Raw genomic sequence first — 23,930 nt, forward strand, 5'->3', positions numbered from 1 at the left:
TTTATCCATTGTTTCTAATGGTGACACTCTCCAAAAAGCATAATTGATTTTTTCCTAATTCAGATAAAGAAATGACAATAGTGTTTATTCATGATCTTCCATTTGTATTAAAAGCAAGTGAGAACAAGAAAGAACAACAACAAAAAAGGAATTATATAATTTTTAAAATTATTTTATGAAAGCCATCAGCAACAACTCATAACCTTATTTAGTAATAAACAGTAAAAATATTTTGATGTGATTTTTTTCAGTCTTTTCCTCTGACTATTTCATCATGTCATTATGTAATAATTTCCCATTCTACCACTGTTGAATATTTAGGATGTTTCCAATTTTTTACTCTTATGAATATAGTTGAGTAAAGAGATCTTTATGCACTTCTTTATTTGTAAACAATATTTAATTAATTTCCCATTTATTTTTAGAGCAATGGATGCTTAACTAATTTCAGTCTTTTTTTTCTTTTTTATCAATTTCGGTCTTATATTTTATATGTAAGATATGAATCATGTGTTTTAAAAAATTATGTGTTATAATTCTATAACATTATAAAATTACCATTTCTAAGATAGTAAAAGTTATAATATATAATGATATATAATATCTTTTTTCAATAGGAACAAGATGAAAAAGATAATACTAAAAGGGTAAGATGATTTCATAAATATATACCTTATAAGATAATAAAGGAAACCACTAATTTTTTGTAGTAAAATTTGTTCCTTTTTTTAAAACAGTTCTTATTTCATTATTCAAAGACACAGAAGTTGGGCAAGTCAAATGTTGTGGTAAGTTATAGAACTACTTCTTAGTAATCACTAATTTGTTTAAAAGAATGAACCTGTTTCTGCAGCATAATTGAGCTAGATCAGAATTCAAATTTTTTACTTTAAAAGTTTATATGTGAATAAAGAAACGAAATTCAGTATTCATTATACATTCGTTTTATATGTCAATAACTATTTGTACATTAAATTCATTAATTCATTTAACAATCATTTACAGAGTATTAGTGATGTGCTATGTGCCAGGCACAATTCTAGGTACTAGAAATATAGCAATAAATAAGACAAAATTTAAAAGAGAAATCCCTGGCCAGGCATGGTGGCTCACACCTGTATTCTCAGTACTTTGGAGGCCGAGGCAGGTGGATCACTTAAGGTCCAGAATTCAAGACCAGCCTGGCCAACATGGTAAAAAAAAAAAAAACGCTGTCTCTACTAAAAACACAAAAATTAGCCAGGTGTGGTGGTGCATGCCTGTGGTCCCACTTACTTGGGAGGCTGAGGTACAAGAATTGCTTGGACCTGCGAGGTGGAGGTTGCAGTGAGCTGAGATCACAGGAGTGCACTCCAGCCTGGATGACAGAGTAAGACTCTGTTTAAAAAAAAAAGAAGAAAAAAGAAAGAAATCCCTGCCTTTGTGAAACACATTCTAAAGGCCAAGAAAATAAAAAGCAAATAGTAAGTAAAACATATTATTTCCAATTGCAATTGTTGCAAAGAAAAAGTCATTTGATCCAAGGGCATTTTTTTATTTTACAGGATGATTGTCAAAAATATAATTAAATATAATTAAAAATATCCTCTTCTATTCCTAAGATCTTCTTATTGGTAATTAGGCATTTAATGTGAAAATGTATTCTCTAAGATTAGCCAAAAACCAGTAACTTGAATTCAGTTCACTTTAAAATCATGTAGTATTAGTGGTAGTTTTCTTTTTGTATGCATGGGTTTTAAAAATGCTAACCAACCTACTTGGTGTTTCAATCTAGAATACGTAGAAATTATTTGACTATAATATTGTTTCTACACTTGTGATTCACATTCATGAACCCATTTAGGGAATGAGGAACATAGTGTATTTTAAACCAATGCATACTTGTGGAAAGGTAACTGTAATCTTAAACTCAGTTTGAAATATTTATCACATGGAATATTCATACGTATGAGGAGTTGAAAGATTATACTGGTTTTACACCAAGTAGAAGTTGAACTAGTTAACAGATAACTGTTATACAGGGTTTAACATAATCCATGTGATAAATGAATTTAACATTAATGAGAAGTCTCAACGTGACCCGCACCTTTTTAAAAAATGCAGCCATATCAGGTAGGTAGCTACATGTCTCAAGTGTGCTTTGATTTTCTTTGGCTTGGCACCTTTACATTTTGGGAAAATGTATCTTAGTCACAGTTTTCACTATCAAGAACACATTGTCATTTTCATACATTGTTGTCTTGCTCCCTATGTTTCTGTTTTAAGTATATAATTTATAAAGGAGATTATTAGATGTGTGTATAGGTACTACACACTGGGGTCTATTGGGGGGAATAGGGGAGGGATAGCAGAGGGGGAGATGGGGAGGGATAGCCTGGGGAGAAATGCCAAATGTGGGTGAAGGGGAGGAAGGCAGAAAAACACACTGCTGTGTGTGTACCTATGCAACTATGTTGCACGTTCTGCACATGTACCCCAAAACCTAAAATGCAATTAAAAAAAGTATAATCTTCCAGATCAACATGTTTATAGCGGAAAACTGCTACTCACAGTGTGGGTTTCACCTGGCCTGAATTATTTTGAATAAGTCTAGAAGCAGACAGACTGCCTTTTGCCTCTCAAAGAGGAAGTGAGAAGCTTTACTGGCTGACAGTTCATAAGAGAGCCGCAGCCCTTGGGAAAGTGCTTCTTCAATGTGATGACAAAAATCCCAGTGCAGAGCTACCAAATTTTATCCCACCTCTTGGTTTATTCTCCACGGTTCTTTGAATTGCTTCCAAAGAGCTGTTTTAGGTGACATCTTTAATGTTCTGTTTTGTCTGGGACAAGTTTAATCGATTAAAAAAACAAACAAACAAATAGGAAGCCGTCTTGCTGGCCAGTGCTGAGAAGCCGTGTGCTCACTGCCTGTGTGTTCATGTCCTCTCAGTCTTCTGTCGTGCATCCGTTGCTGCAGCTCGTTCCTCGCCTGCATGAGAGAAGAATGAAGAGATTCGGATTGGACGTATGTAACACAAACTGCATGCTGGCTTTGCCATTCCGTGTGGGGCAGCCCTTTCTCTTAATTCCCAGCTGTGGCATTTCATCAAATACTGCTCTTTAGGATAAGCCCACACTAATACCCCGTTAGCCAATGTAAAAGCATTTGTTTGCAGAGTAGTTTTCACACTTGAGAATTGTTCAAGCTGCCCTCCCCAGCCCTCTGCCATATTGTGTCCCTTCTAGTTGAAGCTGTGGACATTGAGGAAAGCTGGAATTACACTCTTTTCCAAGAGCCATTACTCTCCTGGGGAGAAACCTATTCTTTGTTTAAGGAAGGATACTGCTTGTGTCCAGTCCTTAGGTAGAAATAAGAGAACAAATAAAGGATAATGTATTGCCCTTCTGTATCCAGTTTGGCGAGTAGCTAGGATAGCAATAAAAATACATTTTGAGGAATGTATTCACCTAAACTCTATGCATTTTTTAAAGTATCTGAAAAGTTTGGGTAGCATTTTAAGAATAAATTAAATATGAGATTGAAATTAAGGAAAATTTTGATCTGATTTCAACTTTTTTTTTTTGTTTTTTTGGAGATGGAGTCTTGCTCTGTTGCCCAGGCTGGAGTGTAGTGGCATGATCTCAGCTCACTGCAACTTCTCCCCGGTTCAAATGATTCTCCTTCCTCAGCCTCCCGAGTATCTGGGGTTATGGGTGCCGTCACCATGCCCAGCTAAATTTTTTTTTTTTGGTATTTTTAGTAGAGATGGGGTTTCATCGTGTTGGACAGGCTTGTCTCAAACTCCTGACCTCAGGTGATCTGCCTGCCTTGGCCTCAGCCTCCTAAAGTGCTCAGATTACAGGCATGAGCCACTGTGCTCAGCTGAGGACATTGCTTATATAGGTATATAAGCATATGGTTTATATGTGTACATCTTTTTAAATTTTGAAAACTTAAAAAAACTGTATTATTTTTCACTGGTATATTATAGTTATACATAATTTGGGGGTACACATGATATTTCAATACATGTATACAATGTGTACATTTTTAAATACAGATTTTTTTCAATCTTAAGTAATTTGGGGAGTTATAGTAAAGATGAAAATCAAATATAAATATTGAGAATTTAAGATATATTTGTTGCAAACTAAGTATCTCAGAATTTAATCATATAGCAGATCCATTTCTTATAATTTAATATGATTGTGTTCATATTATAGAATAGTTGAAAAAGGTCTTAGCTGAAAGACTTCATGCTGATAGTGCTTTTATAATATAGGTCATTATTAATGAAAATAGGAAGCGATAAGCCAATTTTATGGAAACCATAAAATGTTAATATATTTTTTCATGAAGTTTAAAATGAAATGTTTGAGAAAAATATATACTTATGAATAATTGGGTCGTTCCTATTAATAGTTGGGAATTTAAAAATTAACATTCTGCACATATAATTATATCAGGAACATGTCTCCTAAAGCTTCATTGAATAAACATAGCTTACCAAAATTGTCCCTCAATTTTAAACTACATTTCTGCAGAAATATTGTATAATATTTTTTAGCTTTGACACAATTCTGTTTTATATTTTTCCCTGTTCACGTGTTAACACATACAATATGTATTTTAAAGAAATTATTTCATTCTAACAAAATGCCGAAAGGAGATTTTAAATATAGTCAATTATGAAGTGTCTGTCATTTCTCTTTCTACTTATTGATGAATACACAGACAACTGACAAAATTCCTGAAAGGAGAATCTGTCACACTGATAAGGAAATTATTTTTAGATATACATTTCCAATGATACTGCTAATTGTTGAAAATTTTCAGGTATAATACAAAAATTCTGTATTCAAGTCCCTGATTCCCTCTATGTTTAGTTATGATAATTGAAAGTAATTTTGACCCTTAAGGTACTTTCAAGGAGAATTTGCACTTATTTTTAGTGTTAGTTGATTTGTAATGGCTTCCTTTTCTCTTCTAGGAAGAATTCCAAAGTCCCTTTGCAAGTCAAAGTCGAGGATATTTTTTATTCAGGGTAGGTACATACTGTATTTTTTTTTTAAATCAGTCTACATCAAAATTGAAAAACACTTTCACTGTGTATTTAATTAACTTTAAGTTTCAATTCAATGTTAAAGTTTATAGATATTTGGCATCAGGTGTTAAAGTCTGATATTCACTTCTGTCACCACCTTATTGCTTCAATACCACAGTATCTCTGATCTCTTCTTTGATCTATTGCTCATGTTTAAATACCTCAAATAACATTCACCTGTTAGACAGTTTAATTCCCTGACATTTGATGTATAGAAAATAAGTGTCTTAAAGATACACTATTCCTTATGTTCTGTGAAATTATTTACAAAATTTTTTTTTTTTTGAGTAAAGATCAGCTTTATTATTGGCATGAAGGCAGGGAGGTGGTGATAGTGCCAGGCCCTTCTGCAGGCAAGGAGGCGGAGTGCTTGTCAGCCAGCACTAATCCTCCAAGTTGGCCCTCCCAGTGAGGTCCAGGGTTCCAGGTGCCTCTGACTTAAAGCAGAAGCAGTGGGTGAGCAGGTGAGCAGGCTGTGAGGCATTGGATATGTGGAATCCTCAGGGCTGCTCTGGAGCTGGAGTCGGGCTGTGGTTGACAGGGGGTGGGGGCCGAGGCTGGATGTCTCTGGTACGCATACAGGACAGCAACTGCTCCGGGATCTCAGCCAGCTCATCCTTGGTCAGTCGGGCCATGCTCAACACCTGGTTCCCCAACTGGTCCACATAGTCTCGGAATGGGACGAACTGAACGATGTCCCGCTCTGCGTAGCATCCCCCAGAGGACACACGCATATCATCACCATCCAACTCTTCCATTGCCTCAAACTTGGCTGGTCCTACACCGACGATAATGATAGACATGGGCAGTGAGGAGGTGCTGACGATGGCCTCCTTGGTCTGCGTCATGTCAGAGATGACTCCATCAGCGATGATGAGCAGAACATAGTACTGGGAACCATCAGAGATCTTGGCTGCAGCCCTGGCCACTTGGTTGATGACAGGAGCAAAGTAGGTGGGCCCATAGAGCTGCACTGTGTGCAGGCTCTGGAAATAGCTCTCCAACACACCCTCAATGCCCGCACAGTTGGGGTCCTCATCATTGTGGTTCAGGGGGAACTGGTGGGAGATCCGTCCCTCTGGGGGCAGCTTGGCTCCAAAGCCATAAGCTGGGAAGAGCTTGTCACTGTCATAGTCCTGGATGATCTCTCCCACTGCCTTGAGGGCCATGGCATAGGCGCTGAGCTGGTAGGGACTCATGTAGTGCAGGGAGATAGATTGCAGAGGATTCCCATTGGAAGCTGTAAAGTCAATAGCTACTGTGAAGTTCAGCTGTGTCCCTCCCTTGATGTAATCAACAAAAGTGAACTCAGAGTCCACAGAGAAGGAGAGCAGCGTCACAGTTCCCGAGTTGACATATTTCTTCTTCTTACATTTCTTCCGAGGGTTAAGTACCTCATTTACTGTGAACTGGTTCTGGGCCTTGCTGAGCTCCCGGTAGCTGGTGGTGAACTCCCCAGTGAAATCGTGGCTTCCATTCCGGTCCCAGTCGTACACATCAGTCTTCACTGTTCTGTCATAGTCTCCATTGTACAGAGCCCGCACAGGGATGCTGAAGGGCTGCCACACAGGATTCAGTGTGTTTTTCACAACCTCTGTCTTGTGGCAGATGGTGAATGTGCTATCTTCATTGCTCCTGTAGAACACAAGGAAGGGGTCTGATTTCCCAAAGAAGTCCTTCTTGTCCAGCTTGTTGGCACACAGCAGCATGGTGGCAATGTCCTGACAATTGCTAAGCTCTTCTGCAGTCAGCAATATGGTCCCACACTTCTTGCCTGCTACACCCGTGAGGGTTCGCTCTATGTGGCTGCCCTGGCCTCCAATCACCTCTCCCAGGGCCAGGAACGCTTGTCCCAGGAAATCCGGTTTGGAGATGTTGGTTTTGGAGTCCACGTTGTACCTGGGCCGAGGCCAAGTCAGGGGCTCTACAAAATTTTTAACTCAGTAGTTTGGAAGAGTTATGACTATTTTCACGAATTCTTAAAATTAAAATACTCAACTACAATAAAAGGTATATAAGTAGACAGAATTTCAGGATTACATTTCTGATTTTGTTTGTCCACATTGTCTATAAAATGTGAGTTTTTTTTTAAGGCAGCTCCACTTTGTAAAACGTTTGGATCCTTTATACATTACCATAAAGTTGTAATTAATTATTTAAACAACTATTTATTGAACTTCTACTGGGTGCTGAGCAATGTACCAAGGGCTGGGACTATAAAGACAGGTAGAATTCCATCCCTATGCTCTAGTAGTTTAGATAGGCTCTCAGAGAAAACAGATAAGTAAACAAATATAAAGCAGTGTGTGAAATGCACTTTTGATCCAAGGGCTGTGGTTTCCAAAAGAAAAGCATTTTGCTCCAGCTGGAAAATGGAAGAGGTACAGGGAAGACTTCATTGGCTGAATCCTGAAGAATCAATGGGAATTGGTTGATGAAATATTTAACTAAGAAATTTCAACTTTGAAGGCTAAGGAGGGGGCAAATGGGGTAAGATTTGCCTTTTGGAAAATAATTCTAACAGCAAATTAGAGAATGGATTGAATGAAGGAATTGAACTGATAACAGGACGGAGTAAGAACTAAACTGACTTCAGTAAGTTCATATCAAATTAAAATTGAGAACATTTGTTTTAAAATGTTGGTACCATCAAGGAAATAAGCAAAGTCAAATAGCATCTAATTCATGGTGGTTTTTGCAGCATTAGCAGCGCCTCAGAACTTGTTAGAAATACAAATTTTAGGGTTGTCAGGCTTACTAAATCAGAAACTGTGGTTATGGGGTCCAGCAGTATATGTGATGAAAGCCCCGTAGATTATTCTGATGCACATTAAACACTCCTCTAAATTATCAGTGCTGTTTCTATGAATATTAGCTTCCATCTTTAGTTATGCTGATTTATTTCTAATCTATTATTTTTCAGCCACGGAATGGAAGAAGGTCAACAGGCTTCATTTAAAATGGTATGTGATAAATAAATAAATGGTATGCATTTCACAGTTCAACCCAGTTTGAAATTTTCTGTTGTTTTCAAATAGTCACAAATTAAACTATGCTAAATATATTTCTATTATTTGATTGCATATGCATGTAAATACCACAATAATAGGAGCTGTAAGGGCTTTATGGTAATAAGAAAATACCAGTATTTTAGGCCTCATTCACTTTGCCCATGTCATTTATTTCTTAGACTATGTTACAATAGCAATCTTCGTAAGTAATTTTGTAGACATTGATCTTATCATCATTTATTGTGCAAGTAACATATGTCAAGGAATGAATTCTTATCATAGTAATCAGTGTCTACCACAATGGGCCAAGATTTACAGACCAAATATACTTCTGTCGTCTAAATAACTGATACTCAAAGATTCTTTAGAAAAGCTGGTGATTCACCAGTTTCTAGATAATTTTTTTAAATGTGGAAAGACATGAGAGAATGACTTCTTTTGTACTGCCAGAATTTCTACCTCAGTGCTGGACATACAGTAGAAATTTAGTAGCTGTCGACTGTTCCCAGGTTTAATAAATATGTTAATCCGAGTATTGTATTAGACAATAACTGTTGAAGTTAAACTTGAATGCAGATTGATAAACTTATAGCACAGAAATAAAGTGTATTCTAATAACCTTTTGTAATTTTAAATCTAGTTTCTATGCTGAACATATTTTTTTAAATATATCACTCATTTTAGACTCGGCACAGTGGCTCATGCCTGTAATCCCCTATGGGAGGCTAGGACATGAGGATAACTTGAGCACAGGATTTTGAGACCTCATTGCTACAAAAATTTAAGAAAAAAATTAGCCAGGTGTGGTGGTGCATGCCTGTAGTCCTAGCTACATCAGAGGCTGAGATGGGAGGATCGCTTGAGCCTGAAAGTTTGAGGCTGTGAGCTATGATCTTTCCTCTGCACTCTAGCCTAGGCCATAGAGCAAGAACTTATCTCAAAAAAACTAAACCAAAACAACAACAAAGTGAACTTCAAGAAGGCAAAAGGAAGAAAGTTACAGAAACAAAAGAAGAAATTGATGTTAAAAAATAGTAATAGAAGGACAATGAACAAAGCAAAAATCTATTAGTAATTATTTACAAAAAATGAAATAAATTAGCCTAGTGTAATCAAGAAAAATGGCAAAATCATAAATATAGAAAAGTACAAATGAAAAGAGAAATTAAAACAGAGAAGAAATAAAAAACACAAAAGAGTACTTTACACATCTCTGTACATAACAGTTTGGAAACCTGGAGAAAATGGAGGATTGTCTAATAAAGTAGGTGCTACCAAAATTGACCTCAGAAGAAAGAAAAACACTAAACAGGGTAACAGCTATGGGAAAAAATGGAAAATGTTATCTAGAAACTATAACCTCAAAAAGTACTAAGCCAATAATTTTGAATTTTTTCGGCTCAGAGAAAGAAGAAAAATCACCAAATGTTTTTATGAAACCAGTATAATATTAATACCAAAACTTAAAAAATAGTATAAAAAAATGAAACTATGAGTCAATTGTGTTTATAAATATTAAGGTAAAATTTTTAAAGGAATATTATTAAATAGTATTTATCAGTATACTTAAATAATTTTATGACCCCACTAAGTAAGATTTGTTCCAGCAACTCAAGGATGGTTCAGTGTTAAGAAGTGTGTTAAAAATTTTCACTATTAGAAGAAAAATTATCTGATAATTTCAATAGATGCTTTTGGTAAAATTTCACATCAATTTCTGTTCTATTAAAAGAAGATCCTATAGGAAAAGATTAATCCTTTCTTGCCATTATTTATATAACAGTCTCAAACCAGGTTAGTACAGTCGCTGGCTTGTTAGTGAATCACTTTGCAGCATTTCCGTTAAGGTCAGGAACAAGATAAAGATACTCTTTCATTTCTTATTTAATGTCGTTCTTAATGTGTTAACCAATTCAATTAGACAAGAAAGAATAAAGGATTCAAATAGTGGAAAAGTGAAGGAAAAATTTAATGTGCCTATGGGACATAATTAGGAACTTTTATTTGCAAACTGTGTTTCTTATTAACTCCTGCTTCAGAAGAGGCCTGATAAATTATGGTCACATGAGGAATCTGAGAAAACATACTCTTAATTTTGCATTTTTTCAAAGAACAAAGAACAAAGCTAATGGAAAAGAAACTATTTTATCTTTTATAATAGTATAAATGTACATCGGCATTTATAAAATTTTAAAAATAGCTTAATACTAAATGGGAAAAAACACCTGTGATTGTAACATTAAAGCAAGTATTAGAGTGTTAATGTGAAATGGAATTAAGTCCATGATTTGATGAATTTAGTAAAAGAAAATCTCCAAAATTGAGAAGAATTGCTTTATTCAGATTATTTGCAAGATTAGGGTGTACATAAACTAATGTACTCATGATTTCATTTTATTTTGTCAATAGAGAAACAATATAATTATCTTTTTTGTGTGTTTTTCTCGTCTGATTTTCTAAGGCCTTTCTTTATCCTGACGACCTATATTTATTTAGAAAATGGTTAAGCATAAAATAGGATGATGATTTAGTTGCAAAAATATGAGGAAATAGATATACAAGGAGTAAATGCAGCTTTTGAAACAGCTTATTTATAGATCTTATTGGCATTAATGAGCTTTAGGAAACCACTTTTATATAGTTAAATACTGTAAATTGTTGGAAGACACAGACATACAGAATAAGTGTTCCATTAGAGATAGATTAAATGATATGTAGTTAAACAGACAGGCTGGGTGCAGTGGCTCATGCCGGCAATCCCATTACTTTGGGAGGCCAAGGTGGCAAATCACTAGAGGTCAGGAGTTCAAGACCAGCCTGACCAACATGGTGAAACCCTGTCTCTACTAAAAAAATACAAAAATTAGCCAGGCATGGTGTTGCATTCCTGTAATCCAGCTATTTGGGAGGATGAGGCAGGAGAATTGCTTGAACCAGGGAAGTTGAGGCTGTGGTGAGCCGAAATCATGCCACTGCACTCCGACCTGGGCAACAGAGAAAGCCTCTGTCTCAAAAAAAAAAAAAAAAAAAAAATACACACACACACACACACACAGAAGAACAGCTGGGAAATATCTCATGCTAATGTTATCATTCTATGACAAAATATTTATAGAAATGTCTATATGTAAACATTATATACACACAATCATGTGGTCATTTACACTAAAATCTAATTCAATTTTTCTTTTTTTACAGGATGCCAGCTAATCTTCCACAGAGCAATGCTATGGAATACAAAATGTACTCACATTTTGTTTTCTTCCGCAAAACAATCCTTACTAAATTTACTCTGTTGAAAATCACTGTGTTGCCGGTGTGTTCTCAGTTGTAACAATGTTGTAAATGTTTAATTTGTTGAAAATTAAAAAAAAGGTTAAAATATTTTTGCTTAGTGTTTTAATGAGAAATACTGTGTGATAAACCTGTATATAATGCTGTTCCTTAGATCCCTGCTGGGTTTGACAGTACTGGTACACATGCTTTTTTGATATTTCCATCAAAGGCACTCACAGAGAGTTGAGTTTTAATGAGCTGTTTTAGTTTATCGTATTTGGATATTGTCAGTGACAAAACGACCAGAATATGGGAATGTTCAGTAGCTACCAATCTTAGAATGTGAGCACCATCTGAAACTATACTAGTTGGAGGATTGGGCCATAACCCATCCAATAGTCCAATAGGCAAGTTCTGATTTATAAACTATAATGGATTTCTGATTGCCACAAATGTATCAGAAGACTTTCTCTAGCAACTCATAGTATTCAATTTATCCTAAAATAAGTTACTTCACCCCACAACATCTGAAAGACAATTAGTCTTGTCCATTAGCAGAAAGAAAATAATCTTACTAATATTTTATTAGTAAGGATCATGAACACATATTGGGAACTTTTAACATCAAATCAATTTAGTGGGCACAGTTCAGATGGAGGTTGAATTTATCTCCTCTCAGGTTCCTCTTTTTTTGTCCTTCTGACCTCTGCCTTAGATTCCCACCTCCTCCATTAAGAAGGTTGCTGACTGATTACAGAGGAATGGCTCTTTTGAGTAGGTAGGATTAGGTCCCTACATACATTCTTCAGAGCAGAGTATCTAACAAACCTTTGTCTTCCTAATGTTGACCAATTATAGCTTAAGTTACACCTTTTCCTAACAAAGTTCCTGAATTTTACTTCTTGTCAACCTGAGTGAAGAACATAAGAAGAAGCAGAAGAGAAAAAATTTGTTAGAAAAATAAACTGCCCTGATAAGATGGGGACTTGAGAGCAAGGAGAGCATGCTGCCCTAAAGCCACAAATGCATGGGGCAGCATTAACTAGTTCTGTGCACAGTACTTCAACTATCTGGACTTTGGACTGTCAAAGTAAGAAAAGAATATTAATTTAATCAGCAGTTCCCAGGGCCTCTCAGAAATCCAGAGAGAAACAGGTAACATTTTTAGGGTTCCTAGGATGAAGAAGAAGAAGAAAGAGGAGGAGGAAGAAGAGGAGACAAATACCAAGACATGATTACAAAAATCATGATATGTTTTAAATTATTTATATTTAACTAATTCATGTCTCATACACAAATATAGCAGAATATGTGGGCTACTAGGAGTATAGGATTTGTATTAAGTATTAGCTAGGCACTACAGATGGACTGGTCCCATGCTGAATTCAAGTTTAAAGTTATGTCATTGAAAACATTTTTTTTTTAATTTTCCAAATCCTGTGAGTATATCTCTGGAACTGTGTAAAACAATGTGTATAAAACACCAAGTACTTTCCTTAAGTTCCTGGCAGCTCCCAGTAAACATCCTTTCCTTAATTTAAACACAAAGGAACCCACCTGTCTAGGTATCCTACCTAAAGCCAGAGCTTTTTTTCTTCTTCCAATTTAGACAGTCTCACTCTGTCTCATAGGCTGGAGTTCAGTGGCACGATCTCAGCTCACTGCAACCTCCACCTCCTCAGTTCAAGTGATTCTCCTGCCTCAGCCTCTTTAGTAGCTGGGATTACAGGCACCCACCACCACGTCTGGTTAGTTTTTGTATTTTTAGTAGAGATGGAGTTTTACCACCTTGGCCAGACTTGTCTTGAACTCCTGAGCTCAAGTGAACTACCCGCCTCAGCCTCCCGAAGAGCTGGGATTGCAGGCATGAGCCACTGTGCCTGGCCTAAAGCCAGAACTGCTGTCACTTAAGGCAGCAGATTTTTAAGATAAAGTTGGGGAGCCTAGAGTCCCATTTAAGCATCTAATGAAAGTTGTGGCTCTTAATTTCAGAAAATATGTACACATACAACAAAATTATGTGTACACTTGGGGGCTGGGGGCAAGATATTTCCTAAAACATATCCAAATATAGTGTATGGGCTAAGTGGTGGCTCATGCCTGTAATCCCAGCACTTTGGAAGGCTGAGGTGGAAGGATCACTTGAGCCCAGGAGTTCAAAACCAGTCTAGGCAACATGTGAACCCCACGTCTCTACAAAAAAATTTTAAAAATTAGCTGGATGTGATGGCACATGCATCTCTGATCCCAACTACTTGGGAGGCTGAGACAGCAGGATTGCTTGATCCCTGGAGGCTGAGCTGCTGTGAGCAGTGTTTCCACCACTTCACTCCAGCCTGTGTGACAGAGCAAGATCCTGTCTCAAAAACAAAAAATAAATAGTCTATGGATCCCAGGTTTAGAACGCCTCCTCTGAAGGATTCTCCACCCCAGGAGTTTGTTATTTCTCCGTGAAGGCAGGTCTCAGGGTTTCAAGGGTGCAAGCGGCTCTGAAACAATCGGTTGATTCAATGGAGGTGGTGGAGGGAAAAGTTGACAGCAATGTCAGGACCAGCACCACACAGCGAACAGGAAAGGCAGTGCTGGGGATAGATGCCCCAGGACCTGGCACGTTAAGTACCCACAACCATCTCCTGTGTTAGGCCTCTGCGTTGCCTAGCAACCAAGCTGCCCCTCCCGCACATGCGTAACAAGTCCCTGTTCGCCTCTCGCTCTCCTCCGGCGGGCACTCGAAACCGCCCGGCCTGAAGCGGGCGCCCTTCCTGCCTGGAGGAGTCTGCTGAGCTCAATCCTTGACGCCTCGCCAGCTACGCGACGAGGCGGGCTCGTGAAGGGCAGAGCAACGCATCATGCAGGTGAGGGTCGGGACCCGCCGGGCGACCCTAGAGCACCCGGGGTCTCCCGCTGGGCCCAAAGCTGAGGGGCACAAATCGGGAGGGCGGACACAGGAGTTAAGCTCTAACATTTGTTCTCGAAAAGTGCTAGTTTTGAGAAAAATCCTCTAGGAGAACGCCATTTTTTTCTACGTTTAAGACTTGTGTCTGTTGCTGGAGAAAACGTTAAAAGAGTTTCCAGAATCATAGAAATCTTACTGCTGCATACTATTTTTGACTTAAGAAATAGACCAGCAACCTTAGCCTAAGTGTAATTCAATTTAATTGTCTTCCTCGACTACCTGAAAAAATAATCAGAACAGGGCTGGGTACGATGGCTCACGCTTGTAATCCCAGCATTTTTGGAGGCCGAGGTGGGCGGATCACCTGAGGTCAGAAGTTCAAGACCAGCCTGGCCAACATGGCGAAACACCGTCTCTACTAAATATACAAAAATTAGCCGGGTGTGTTGTCGTGTGTCTGTAGCCACAGCTACTCAGGAGGCTGAGGCAGGAGAATGGCAGAGATTGCAGTGAGCCCAGAGATTGCAGTGAGCCGAGATCACACCACTGCACTCCAGCCTGGGTGACAGACTGAGACTCTGGCTGAAAAGAAAAGAGATCAGAACAGAAACCCTACTAATCACATATGTCTTAAGACCAAATGTCCCTGCAGTTTCTCGCACCTCATCTCAAAAACTCTGTCAGACTTGCAAAATGTTCCTTAGAAGGCTCCTCCTCTGTCTAATGTTTCCTTATTAACCAGAAGCCTGTGCCATTCCTTTTCTTTTTTTTAGTAATCCTCTTTCTAACTTACAGAAACACCCTTTTTCCCACCTGTTCCCGCAAATTAAAACCCACTAGGATTTTTCTCATTTTACATATTTAATTTTGGGTGTTTGTATATCCTATATAATTTATTAGGATATTTTGAGGATGAATTACATATAATTTTTTATGGCCAGTCCTCTCAGGCTAATAATGAATTTGTAGCAAGCACATTATATATGTGTGTAAAAACATTGCAGATCTGTCCTGATTTGTATCTGCTCTTCCAGATTTAGGCTGAAATGTAATTGAGAATGAAGGCAACATCACATTAACGTTTGTTTGTTCACTGATTGATTCAGCAGCCAGTTATTCAGTGCCCGTGTTTTAGATATGGATCTGTTCTAAGAGCTTATTAATGAGGGAACAAGAAGGAAACAAATACAACTATTAATGGCATGGTGAATGCCTTCATAGTTTGAGCAAATAGATTGTGGTGCCTATTTCTGTTAGATAAAATTCCATGGCTGAGCATAGCAGCTCATGCCTGTAATCCTAGCACTTTGGGAGGCAGAGGCAGGCAGATCACTTGAGGTCAAGAGTTCAAGACCAACCTGGCCAACATGACAAAACCCGTTCTCTACTAAAAAAAAAAAAAAAAAAAAAAAAATTGGCCGGACATTGTGGCACATGCCTGTAGTCCCACCTATTTGGGGGGCTGAGGCAGGATAATCACTTGAAACCAGGAGGTGGAGGATGCAGTGAGCTTAGAGTACACCATTGCGCTCCAGCTTGGGGGACAGAGCAATACTCCACATTGGAAAAAAAAATTGATAGTCTTTTTAATTAATTAATTATTTTTTTTGAGACAGGATCTCGTCTGTCACCCAGACTGGACTGCAGTGGCCTGATCAACCTACCAGGCTCAAGTGTCCCTCCCACCTCAGCATCCCTAGTAGCTGGAACTACAGGTGCATGCCAGCATACACAGCTAATTTTTTAGAGAGAGATTCTTGCCATGCCCAGGCTGGTCTCAAACTCCTGGGCTCAAGATGGAAAAGGTACCATCTAAAATCTGCATAACAAACTTTTTTTTTTTTTTTTTTGAGATAAAGCCTAGCTCTGTCGTTTAAGCTGGAGTGCAGTGGTGCAATCTTGGGTCATTGCAACCTCCGCCTCCTAGGTTCAAGCAATTCTCCTGTCTCAGCCCCCCATGTAGCTGGGATTACAGGACTGCACCACCACACCCGGCTAATTTTTATATTTTTAGTAAAGACAGAGTTTCACCATGTTGGCCAGGCTCGGACTCCTGACCTCAAGTGATCTGCTCCCTTTGGCCTCTCAAAGTGCTGGGATTATAGGCTTGAGCCTCTGCACCCAGCTAACATACCTTACTTTTAATATACCCTGCTTTTCCTGGTCACCTCCCTGTAACTTGCCTCCCACATACCCTTCTTTCATTTCAGTGAAACATGGTATTTAAGCCTGAATCTAAGCCACCTCTTTGAGATACACTCATTTTCCCTGGTATTTTCAATGTATACATGAGGTACATACTAATAAACTTCTGTTTTTTTCTCGTTAATCTGTCTTTTATTCCAGGCATCTGTCCCAGCTAAAAGATCAGAATGATAGATAATTATTTGAGGTAGAACCAAAGGGTTTGGTCCATCAAAGGGTGGGAGCATAGGAGCATGAACTGGAGGTGAACATATGTCTAGGAGAATTCAGGGAAGGATATCTTGGTGCTCAGTGGAACAGAGGAGAAAATGAAAAGGAATAAGCCCTGTCGAAAAACATTTTGGCCCAATACACCTCTCATGTGGATTTGTAACCTGAGACATATTGTTGGGTGGTCCCACAACCTTAAACTGTGAATTTGTTATATATTGTAGTGCCTTCAAATACCAGGAAGAAAAAAATATAAATCTTCTGTAGAGGAAGATATCTTTAGTTTAGGCTTTAAGGAATTCCCATCAATGAGTTTTTGAGGACAGCAAGCAGAAATCAGTTAAAGGTCACTGAGCACACAAGGAAATAAGGCATCATGAGACCATGAACCAAGAAAAACAGACCTACGGTGATTTTTAGATATCAGAATGATAAGAAATAGGTTATAAAACAACTGTACTTATAAATACTGAAAACTATAGAACAGACAAATGGAGTAAAATAGCCTTGAAATAAACCCACACATATTTTCAAACAATTTTTAACAGAGTGCCAAGACCATTAAATTAGCAACAGTTGTTTTTTTTTTTTCCAATAAATGGTGCTGGGTAAACTGGATATCCACATGCAAACGAATGAAGGTGGAACCTTATCTTAGACTGTGTGAATCTGAAATATCTGAAACAGGTTTCAGCTGATTTAGAACGTTTGTTTTGCCAAGGTTACGGATGCACCCATGCCACAGCCTCGAGGTCCTGATTACGTATCCAGGGTAGTTGGGATACATCTTACATTTATATATGTTAGGAAGATGGGAGACATCAATCAATCAATATGTGTAAGATGTACAACTTGAAGAGGGGGCTTTTAGGTCAGAAGTAGATAAGAGAGTCCTTGATCCTTTTGAGTCCTTGATCAGCCTTCCACTGAATGTACAATTTAGTCTGACTCAGTGAATCTGCATATTTCCATAAACAATAGAGCAGAGGAAGCAATCAGATATGCACTTTTCTCAAGTGAGTCTCAGAGGGATGACTTTGAGTTCTGTCTGCCCTTTGTCCACAAGGAATTTCCTTTTGGACAAATTGTGAGGGAGGTATGTAGCTTTTTATCTTGGTAGCAATTTTATTTAGGAATAAAATAGGAGGCAGGTTTGCCTGACATAGTTTCCAACTTGACTTTTCCCTTGGCTTAGTGATTTTGGGGGTCCTAAGATTTGTTTTTCTTTCACAGCTGTATACAAAAATTAACTCAAACTATATCAAAGTCCTATAGCTAAAGCTATAAAACTCTTAAAAGGAAACATAAAGATTCATAACATTGAGTTTGACAATAATTTCTTGACTATGACACCAAAAGCACAGGTAACAAAAGAAAAATTGTAATTTACCAAATTTAAAACTTTTTTTTTGGTTTGTTTCAGAGGACACTGTCAAGAGAGTGAAAAAAGTAACTGGTGAGGCACAGTGGCTCAAGCCTGTAATCCCAGCACTTTGGGAGGCTAAGGCAGGTGGATCACTTGAGATCAGGAGTTTGAGTCCAACCTGGTCAACATCGTGAAATACCATCTCTACTAAAAATACAAAAATTAGCTGGGTGTGGTGGTGGGCACCTGCAATACGAGCTACTCAGGAGGCTGAGGCAGGAGAATTGCTTAAACCCAGGAAGGCGAGTTTGCAGTGAGCCGAGATTGCTCCACTGTACTCCATCCTGGTCAATAGACCAAGACTTCTCAAAAAAAAAAAAAAAGACAACCAAAAGATAGAAAATATTGGCCAATCATATATTTGATAAGAGGGTAATATCCAGAAAATAAAAAGAATTCCCAAAACTCAACAACAAAAAGACAAACAACTCAATACAAAAATGGGCAAAAGATTTTGCTATAGTTTGTGTGTGCTCCAAAATTCAGATGTTTCCAATGTGATAGTATTAGGAGGTGGGGCCTTTAGGAGGTGATTAGGCCATTAAGATGTTGATCACCACCTGTAGAAGTTTGGCCTGCAGACCCTGACTCAATGACAGATGAATAAATGCACTCTCACACCATTACGGTGATTCAGGTGGCATGGTCGTCAGCTGCGTTTAGAGGGTGAATTACAGCCAATCGACAAAGACTCCCTCTCCATCATTACATTTATTTAGTAAAAGATTTCATAACAGAGGTTCTAAGTCAACACACTTGTGGATAATTAACACGGTTAAAAGAGTGGTTATATGAATGATAAAAGCTTTAGGTTCTGGGCCCAGATCCCCTTTGATCTCCCCCTGAGAGGGACATCCAGCACAAAGTTTACATGAGTAAACAGAGTAGAGACAAGGGGATGTGGGGTAAACAACTAGGAAAGCCTCTTATCGTCCCTACCTTCGCCCTAACTTAATGGACCTGCCACCTTTGGCCTGTCCCAGTAAAACCTTTCAGCCTTCCAAAATGTTTGAGACTAATCTATAACTTTCCCTAATATTTTCTGTAATATTTTGCCAGCCACCCCAAGTGAATCTCAACAGGTCATGAAGGCTCCTTCCTTGTGAATGGGATTAGATGCACTTATAAAAGGGCTTGATGGAGACAGTTTGTCTGTCTCTCTCTCTTTTTTTTTTTTTTTAACTATTCTGTCTTTTGTCATGTGAGAACAGTGTTCAAGGTACCATCTTGAAATAAGAGATCAGACCCTCACTGGCAATGAACTTGATAGTGCCTTAGTCTTGGATTTCCAGCCTCCAGAACAGTGAAAAATAAGTTTCTGTTCTTTATAATTTACCCAATCTAAGGTATTTTGTTATAGAGTACAAAATGGATTAAGACAAACTTGAACAGATGTTTCTTAAGAGAAGATCTACAAATAGCCAATAAGCACATGAAAAGATGCTTAACGTCGCTAATCATGAGAAAGATGCAGCTTAAAACCACAATCTCCTTCACAACCACTAGAATGTTTATGATAGAAAAGATGGACAGTACAAAAGTGTTGATAAGGATGTGGAGAAATTAGAACCCTTTTGCATTGCTGATGGGAATATAAAATTGTGTGACTACTGTAGAAAACTGGTAATTTCTTTCCAAATTAAACAATTATCATATGATCCAGCAATTCTCCTTCCAGGTATATACCCAAAAGAATTGAAAGTAAGGACTTAAACAGATATTTGTATACCCATTTTTATAACAGCTTTATTCCTAATAATGAAAAGTGAAAACTACCCAAACGTCCATTGATGATGAATAAACAAAATGTGATATATAGGTACAATGGAATACTATTCAGTCTTAAAAAAAGAATGCAATTCTGCTACATGCTACAACATAGTCAAACCTTGAAAACACATGAAGTGAAATGAGCCAGTCGCAAAAGGACAAATGTTGTATGGTTCCACTTGCATGAAGTAACTAGAGTAGTCAAATACATGGTAGAAAGTAGAACGTAGAACAGCAGTTTCCTGGTTTGAAAGAGAAGAGAATGAGGAACTATCATTTAATGAGTATACTTTTTCTATTATGAGTAACAGGAGAAATCTTGAACATTAACAAATATGTGGAAATTAAACAATATGCTACAAACAACCAATGGGTCAAAGAAGAAATCGGAAGAGAAATTTAAAAATGTGTTGAAGAAAACAAAAATGGAACTACGACAAAACTGATAGAAGGCAGCAAAAGCAGATTTAAGAGGGAAATGCATAGCAATAAATGCCTACAACGGAAAAGAACTAACTAAGCTTACAGTTATCAGAAGGAAATAAATAATAAACAGCAGAAATAAATGAAATAAAGACAAAAAATTTAAAAATCAACAAAATCAAATAAGTCATTGGTTTTTTGAAAATACAAAATCAAAACCTTAGCTATACTAAGAATAAAGAAAAATAAAATAAAATCTGAAACAAAAGAGGAGACATTACAGCTGATACCACAGAAATACGAAGCATTGTAACAGATTAGTATGAACAGTTACATGCCAATGGATTGGATAACCTAGAATAAATGGAGAAATCCCTAGACACATATAGCCTACCAACAGTGGATCAAGGAAAAATGCGAAACCTAAACAGACCAATAACAAAGAGATCGAATAAAAAAATTTAAAGTCCCTCATCAAAAACAATTCCAGGACCTGATGGCTTCACCAGTAAATTCTACCAAACATTTCAAGGAAAATTAATACCAATCCTTCTTAAATTCTTCTGAAACTAGAAAAGGAGGGAATACATCTAAATCTTTCTTTCTTTTTCTTTCTTTTGGCAGGGTCTTACTCTGTCGCCTAGGCTGGAGTGCAGTGACATGATCTCAGCTCACCGCTACCTCTGCCTCCTGGGTTCAAGTGATTCTCCTGCCTCAGTCTCCCGAGTAGCTGGGATTACAGGTCCCTGCCACTGTGCCCAGCTAATTTTTGTATTTTCAGTAGAAACACGGTTTTCACCGTGTTGGCCAGGCTGGTCTCAAACTCCTGACCTCAAATGATCTGGCCACCTTGGCCTCCCAGAGTGCTGAGATTACAGGCATGAGCCACTGCACCTGGCCCTAAAGCTTTTTAATGAGATCAACATTACCTTGACATCAAAGCCAGACCTGAACATTACAAAAAAAGAAAATTACAAGCCATTATCTCAGAAGAACATAGTCATAAAAATCCCCAACAAAATGCTAGCAAACTAAAGTCAACAGCATATTAAAAGAATGATTTACCGTGATTAAATGAGACTTTATCCTATGGATGCAAGGATGTTTCAACATATGCAAATCTACAAATGTCACATGCCACATTAACAGAATTATGGACAAAAATCATATCTTGTTAGATGCAGAAAAGCATTCAACCAAATTTAATGTCCTTTCATGATAAAAACTTGCAACAAATTAGGTATAGAAGGAATGTACCTCAGTACAATAAAGGCATATATGACAAGCCTATAGATTATATTATATTCAACGGTAAGGTTGAAAGCTTTTTTTCTTAGACAAGAATGCCCATTCTCACTATGTCTATTCAATATAGTACCAGAAGTCTTTTCCAGAGCAATAAAGGAAGATAAATAAAAGGCACCCAAACAGGAAAGGAAATAGTGAAACTGTTGCTGTTTGCTGATAATGTAATCTTGTATATATAAAACCCTAAAGGCCCCCCCAAAAATCTGTTAGACCTAATAAATGGATACATTAAAGTTACAGGATACCAAATTAATATAAAAACTAGTGGCATTTCTGGCCAGGTGTGGTGGCTCATGCCCATAATCCCAGCACTTTGGGAGGCTAAGGTGGGTAAATCACTTGAAGCCAGGTGTTTGAGACCAGTCTGGCCAAGATGATGAAACCTCATCTCTACTAAAAACATAAAAATTAGCTGGGCAAGGTGGTGGGGCACCTCTAGTCCTAGCTACTCAAGAGGCTGAGGTAGGAGAATTGCTTGAACCCAGGAGGCAGAGGTTGCAGTGAGCTGAGTTCACACCACTGCACTCCAGCTTGGGCAACAGAGTAAGACTCTGTCTCAAACAACAACAACAACAACAACAACAAAAACTAGTAGCATTTCGGTACACTAACAATGAACTATCAGAGACAGAAATCAAGAAAATAATCCCATTTATAATATTTACAAAAAAGTAAATACTTAGGAATAAATTTAATCAAGGGTGTGAAAAATCTGTAGACTGAAAATGATAAACTATTGATAAAAGAAATTGAAAAAGACACAAATAAATAGGAAGATATTCCGTGTTCATGGATTGGAAGAATTAATTGGTGTTAAAGTGTTCATATTACCCAAAGCAATCTACAGATTCCATATAATCCTTATCAAGATTCCATTATGCCCTTTTATACAGAAGTAGAAAAAGAAATTCTAAAATTCATATGGCACTACAAAAACCTCTGAATAGCTAAGACAATCTTGAGCAAAAAGAAGAAAACTGGAAGGTTGGGTGTGGTGGCTCCTGCCTGTAATCTCAGCACTTTGGGAGGCTGAGGCAGGTAGATCACGAGGTCAAGAGATTGAGACTATCCTGGCCAATAGAGTGAAATCTTGTCTCTACTAAAAAAAAAAAAAAAATTATCTGGGTGTGGTGGCGCATGCCTGTAGTCCCAGCTACTCAGTAGGCTGAGGCAGGAGAATTGCTTGAACCCAGGAGGCAGAGATTGCAGTGAGCTGAGATCACACCACTGTACTCCAGCCTGGTGACACAGCAAGACTCCATTAAAAGAAAAGAAAAAGAAAAAAACTGGAAGCATCACGTCACCTGACTTCAAACTATATTGCAAAGCCATTGTAATCAAAACAGCATGGCATTGGCATAAAAATAGACATTGACCAATGGAGTACTCAAAAATGAATCTACACATTTACAGTCAATTGATTTTTGACAAAGGGGCCAAGAACACACAATGGGGTAAAGGACAGTCTCTTCAATAATGGGTGCTGGGAAACAGGATATCCACATACAGAAGAATGAAATTGGACCCTTATCCCACTCTGTCTATAAAAATCAACTAAAAATGGATTAAAGACTTAAATATAAGACCTGAAATTGTGAAAATATGATAAAAGCAAAAAACACACAGAAAAAACTACACACTGTTGGTCCAAGCAGTGAATTTTTGGATTTAATCCCCCAAGCTCAGGCAACAAAAGCAAGAATATACAAATAAGATTACATCAAACTAAAATGCTTCTGCACAGCAAAGGAAACAGTTGACAAAGTGAAGAGACAGTCCAGGAGAAAATATTTGCAAGCCATACACTTGACATAGCATTACTACTTAAAATATATACGGAACTCAAATAACAGTAAGAAAACAACACAGTTTTAGAATTAGCAAATATAATCAGCACTTTGGGAGGCGAAGGAGGGAGGATCAGTTGAGACAAGGAGCTCAGGCCCAGCTAGGGCAACATGAAAAGCCTGTAAAAATATAAAAATTAGCTTGGCATGGTGGAGCCAGCCTATAGTCTCAGCTACTCCAGAGGCTGAGGCATGAGAATTGCTTAAACCCAGGAGGTAGAGGTTGCAGTGAGCCAAGATTGTGCCACTGCATTCCAGCCTCATTGATGGAGGGAGACTTTGTCTCCAAAAAAAAAAAAAAAGTAAATTCATCTGGTGGTCTTGAATGCATATGTAGTAAAAGAAACCAAAGTGTATTTGTGTGTGATGTGAATTGGTCTTGCCTAATATAGCCATCAGCAAATTTTCCATGAATTAGAAGATACTTCCTTAATATTCTATATATGTATTCAAGAGCGAACCGCCATTCGCAAT

At 37.8% G+C, this 23,930-nt stretch overlaps 3 protein-coding genes and 1 pseudogene across 7 annotated transcripts in view; 2 read left to right on the forward strand and 2 right to left on the reverse strand.

Moving 5' to 3' along the window:
• NMU (neuromedin U) overlaps window positions 1-11,479 on the forward strand; it is a 30,268-nt gene extending 18,789 nt beyond the window's left edge. For both annotated transcript variants that reach the window (XM_035292347.3, NM_001267744.1), the window contains 6 exon segments: window positions 618-647; window positions 738-788; window positions 2,930-3,004; window positions 4,971-5,024; window positions 8,008-8,047; window positions 11,294-11,479. In XM_035292347.3, coding sequence (XP_035148238.2) covers window positions 618-647; window positions 738-788; window positions 2,930-3,004; window positions 4,971-5,024; window positions 8,008-8,043 — 246 coding nt within the window. In that variant the 3' untranslated portion in view covers window positions 8,044-8,047; window positions 11,294-11,479.
• The window catches only part of LOC144581689 (uncharacterized), a 77,805-nt gene continuing 56,692 nt past the window's right edge, over window positions 2,818-23,930 (reverse strand). Inside the window, exon 2 of the mRNA XM_078366074.1 lies at window positions 2,818-2,968. The gene's annotated coding sequence lies outside the window, so the exon portion shown is untranslated. The remainder of the gene's footprint in view (window positions 2,969-23,930) is intronic.
• Window positions 5,357-6,946, reverse strand: LOC103792049 (copine-9 pseudogene; annotated as a pseudogene). Its single transcript, XR_013533120.1, has one exon. The product of XR_013533120.1 is annotated as a copine-9 pseudogene (transcript).
• Window positions 14,071-23,930, forward strand: part of PDCL2 (phosducin like 2) — a 50,668-nt gene continuing 40,808 nt past the window's right edge. For all 3 annotated transcript variants that reach the window (XM_078367229.1, XM_002806662.6, XM_078367228.1), the window contains exon 1: window positions 14,071-14,226. In XM_078367229.1, coding sequence (XP_078223355.1) covers window positions 14,221-14,226 — 6 coding nt within the window. In that variant the 5' untranslated portion in view covers window positions 14,071-14,220. The remainder of the gene's footprint in view (window positions 14,227-23,930) is intronic.

The sequence above is a fragment of the Callithrix jacchus genome, chromosome 3 (genome assembly GCF_049354715.1).
Source record: "Callithrix jacchus isolate 240 chromosome 3, calJac240_pri, whole genome shotgun sequence".
NCBI classification, from domain to species: domain Eukaryota; kingdom Metazoa; phylum Chordata; class Mammalia; order Primates; family Cebidae; genus Callithrix; species Callithrix jacchus.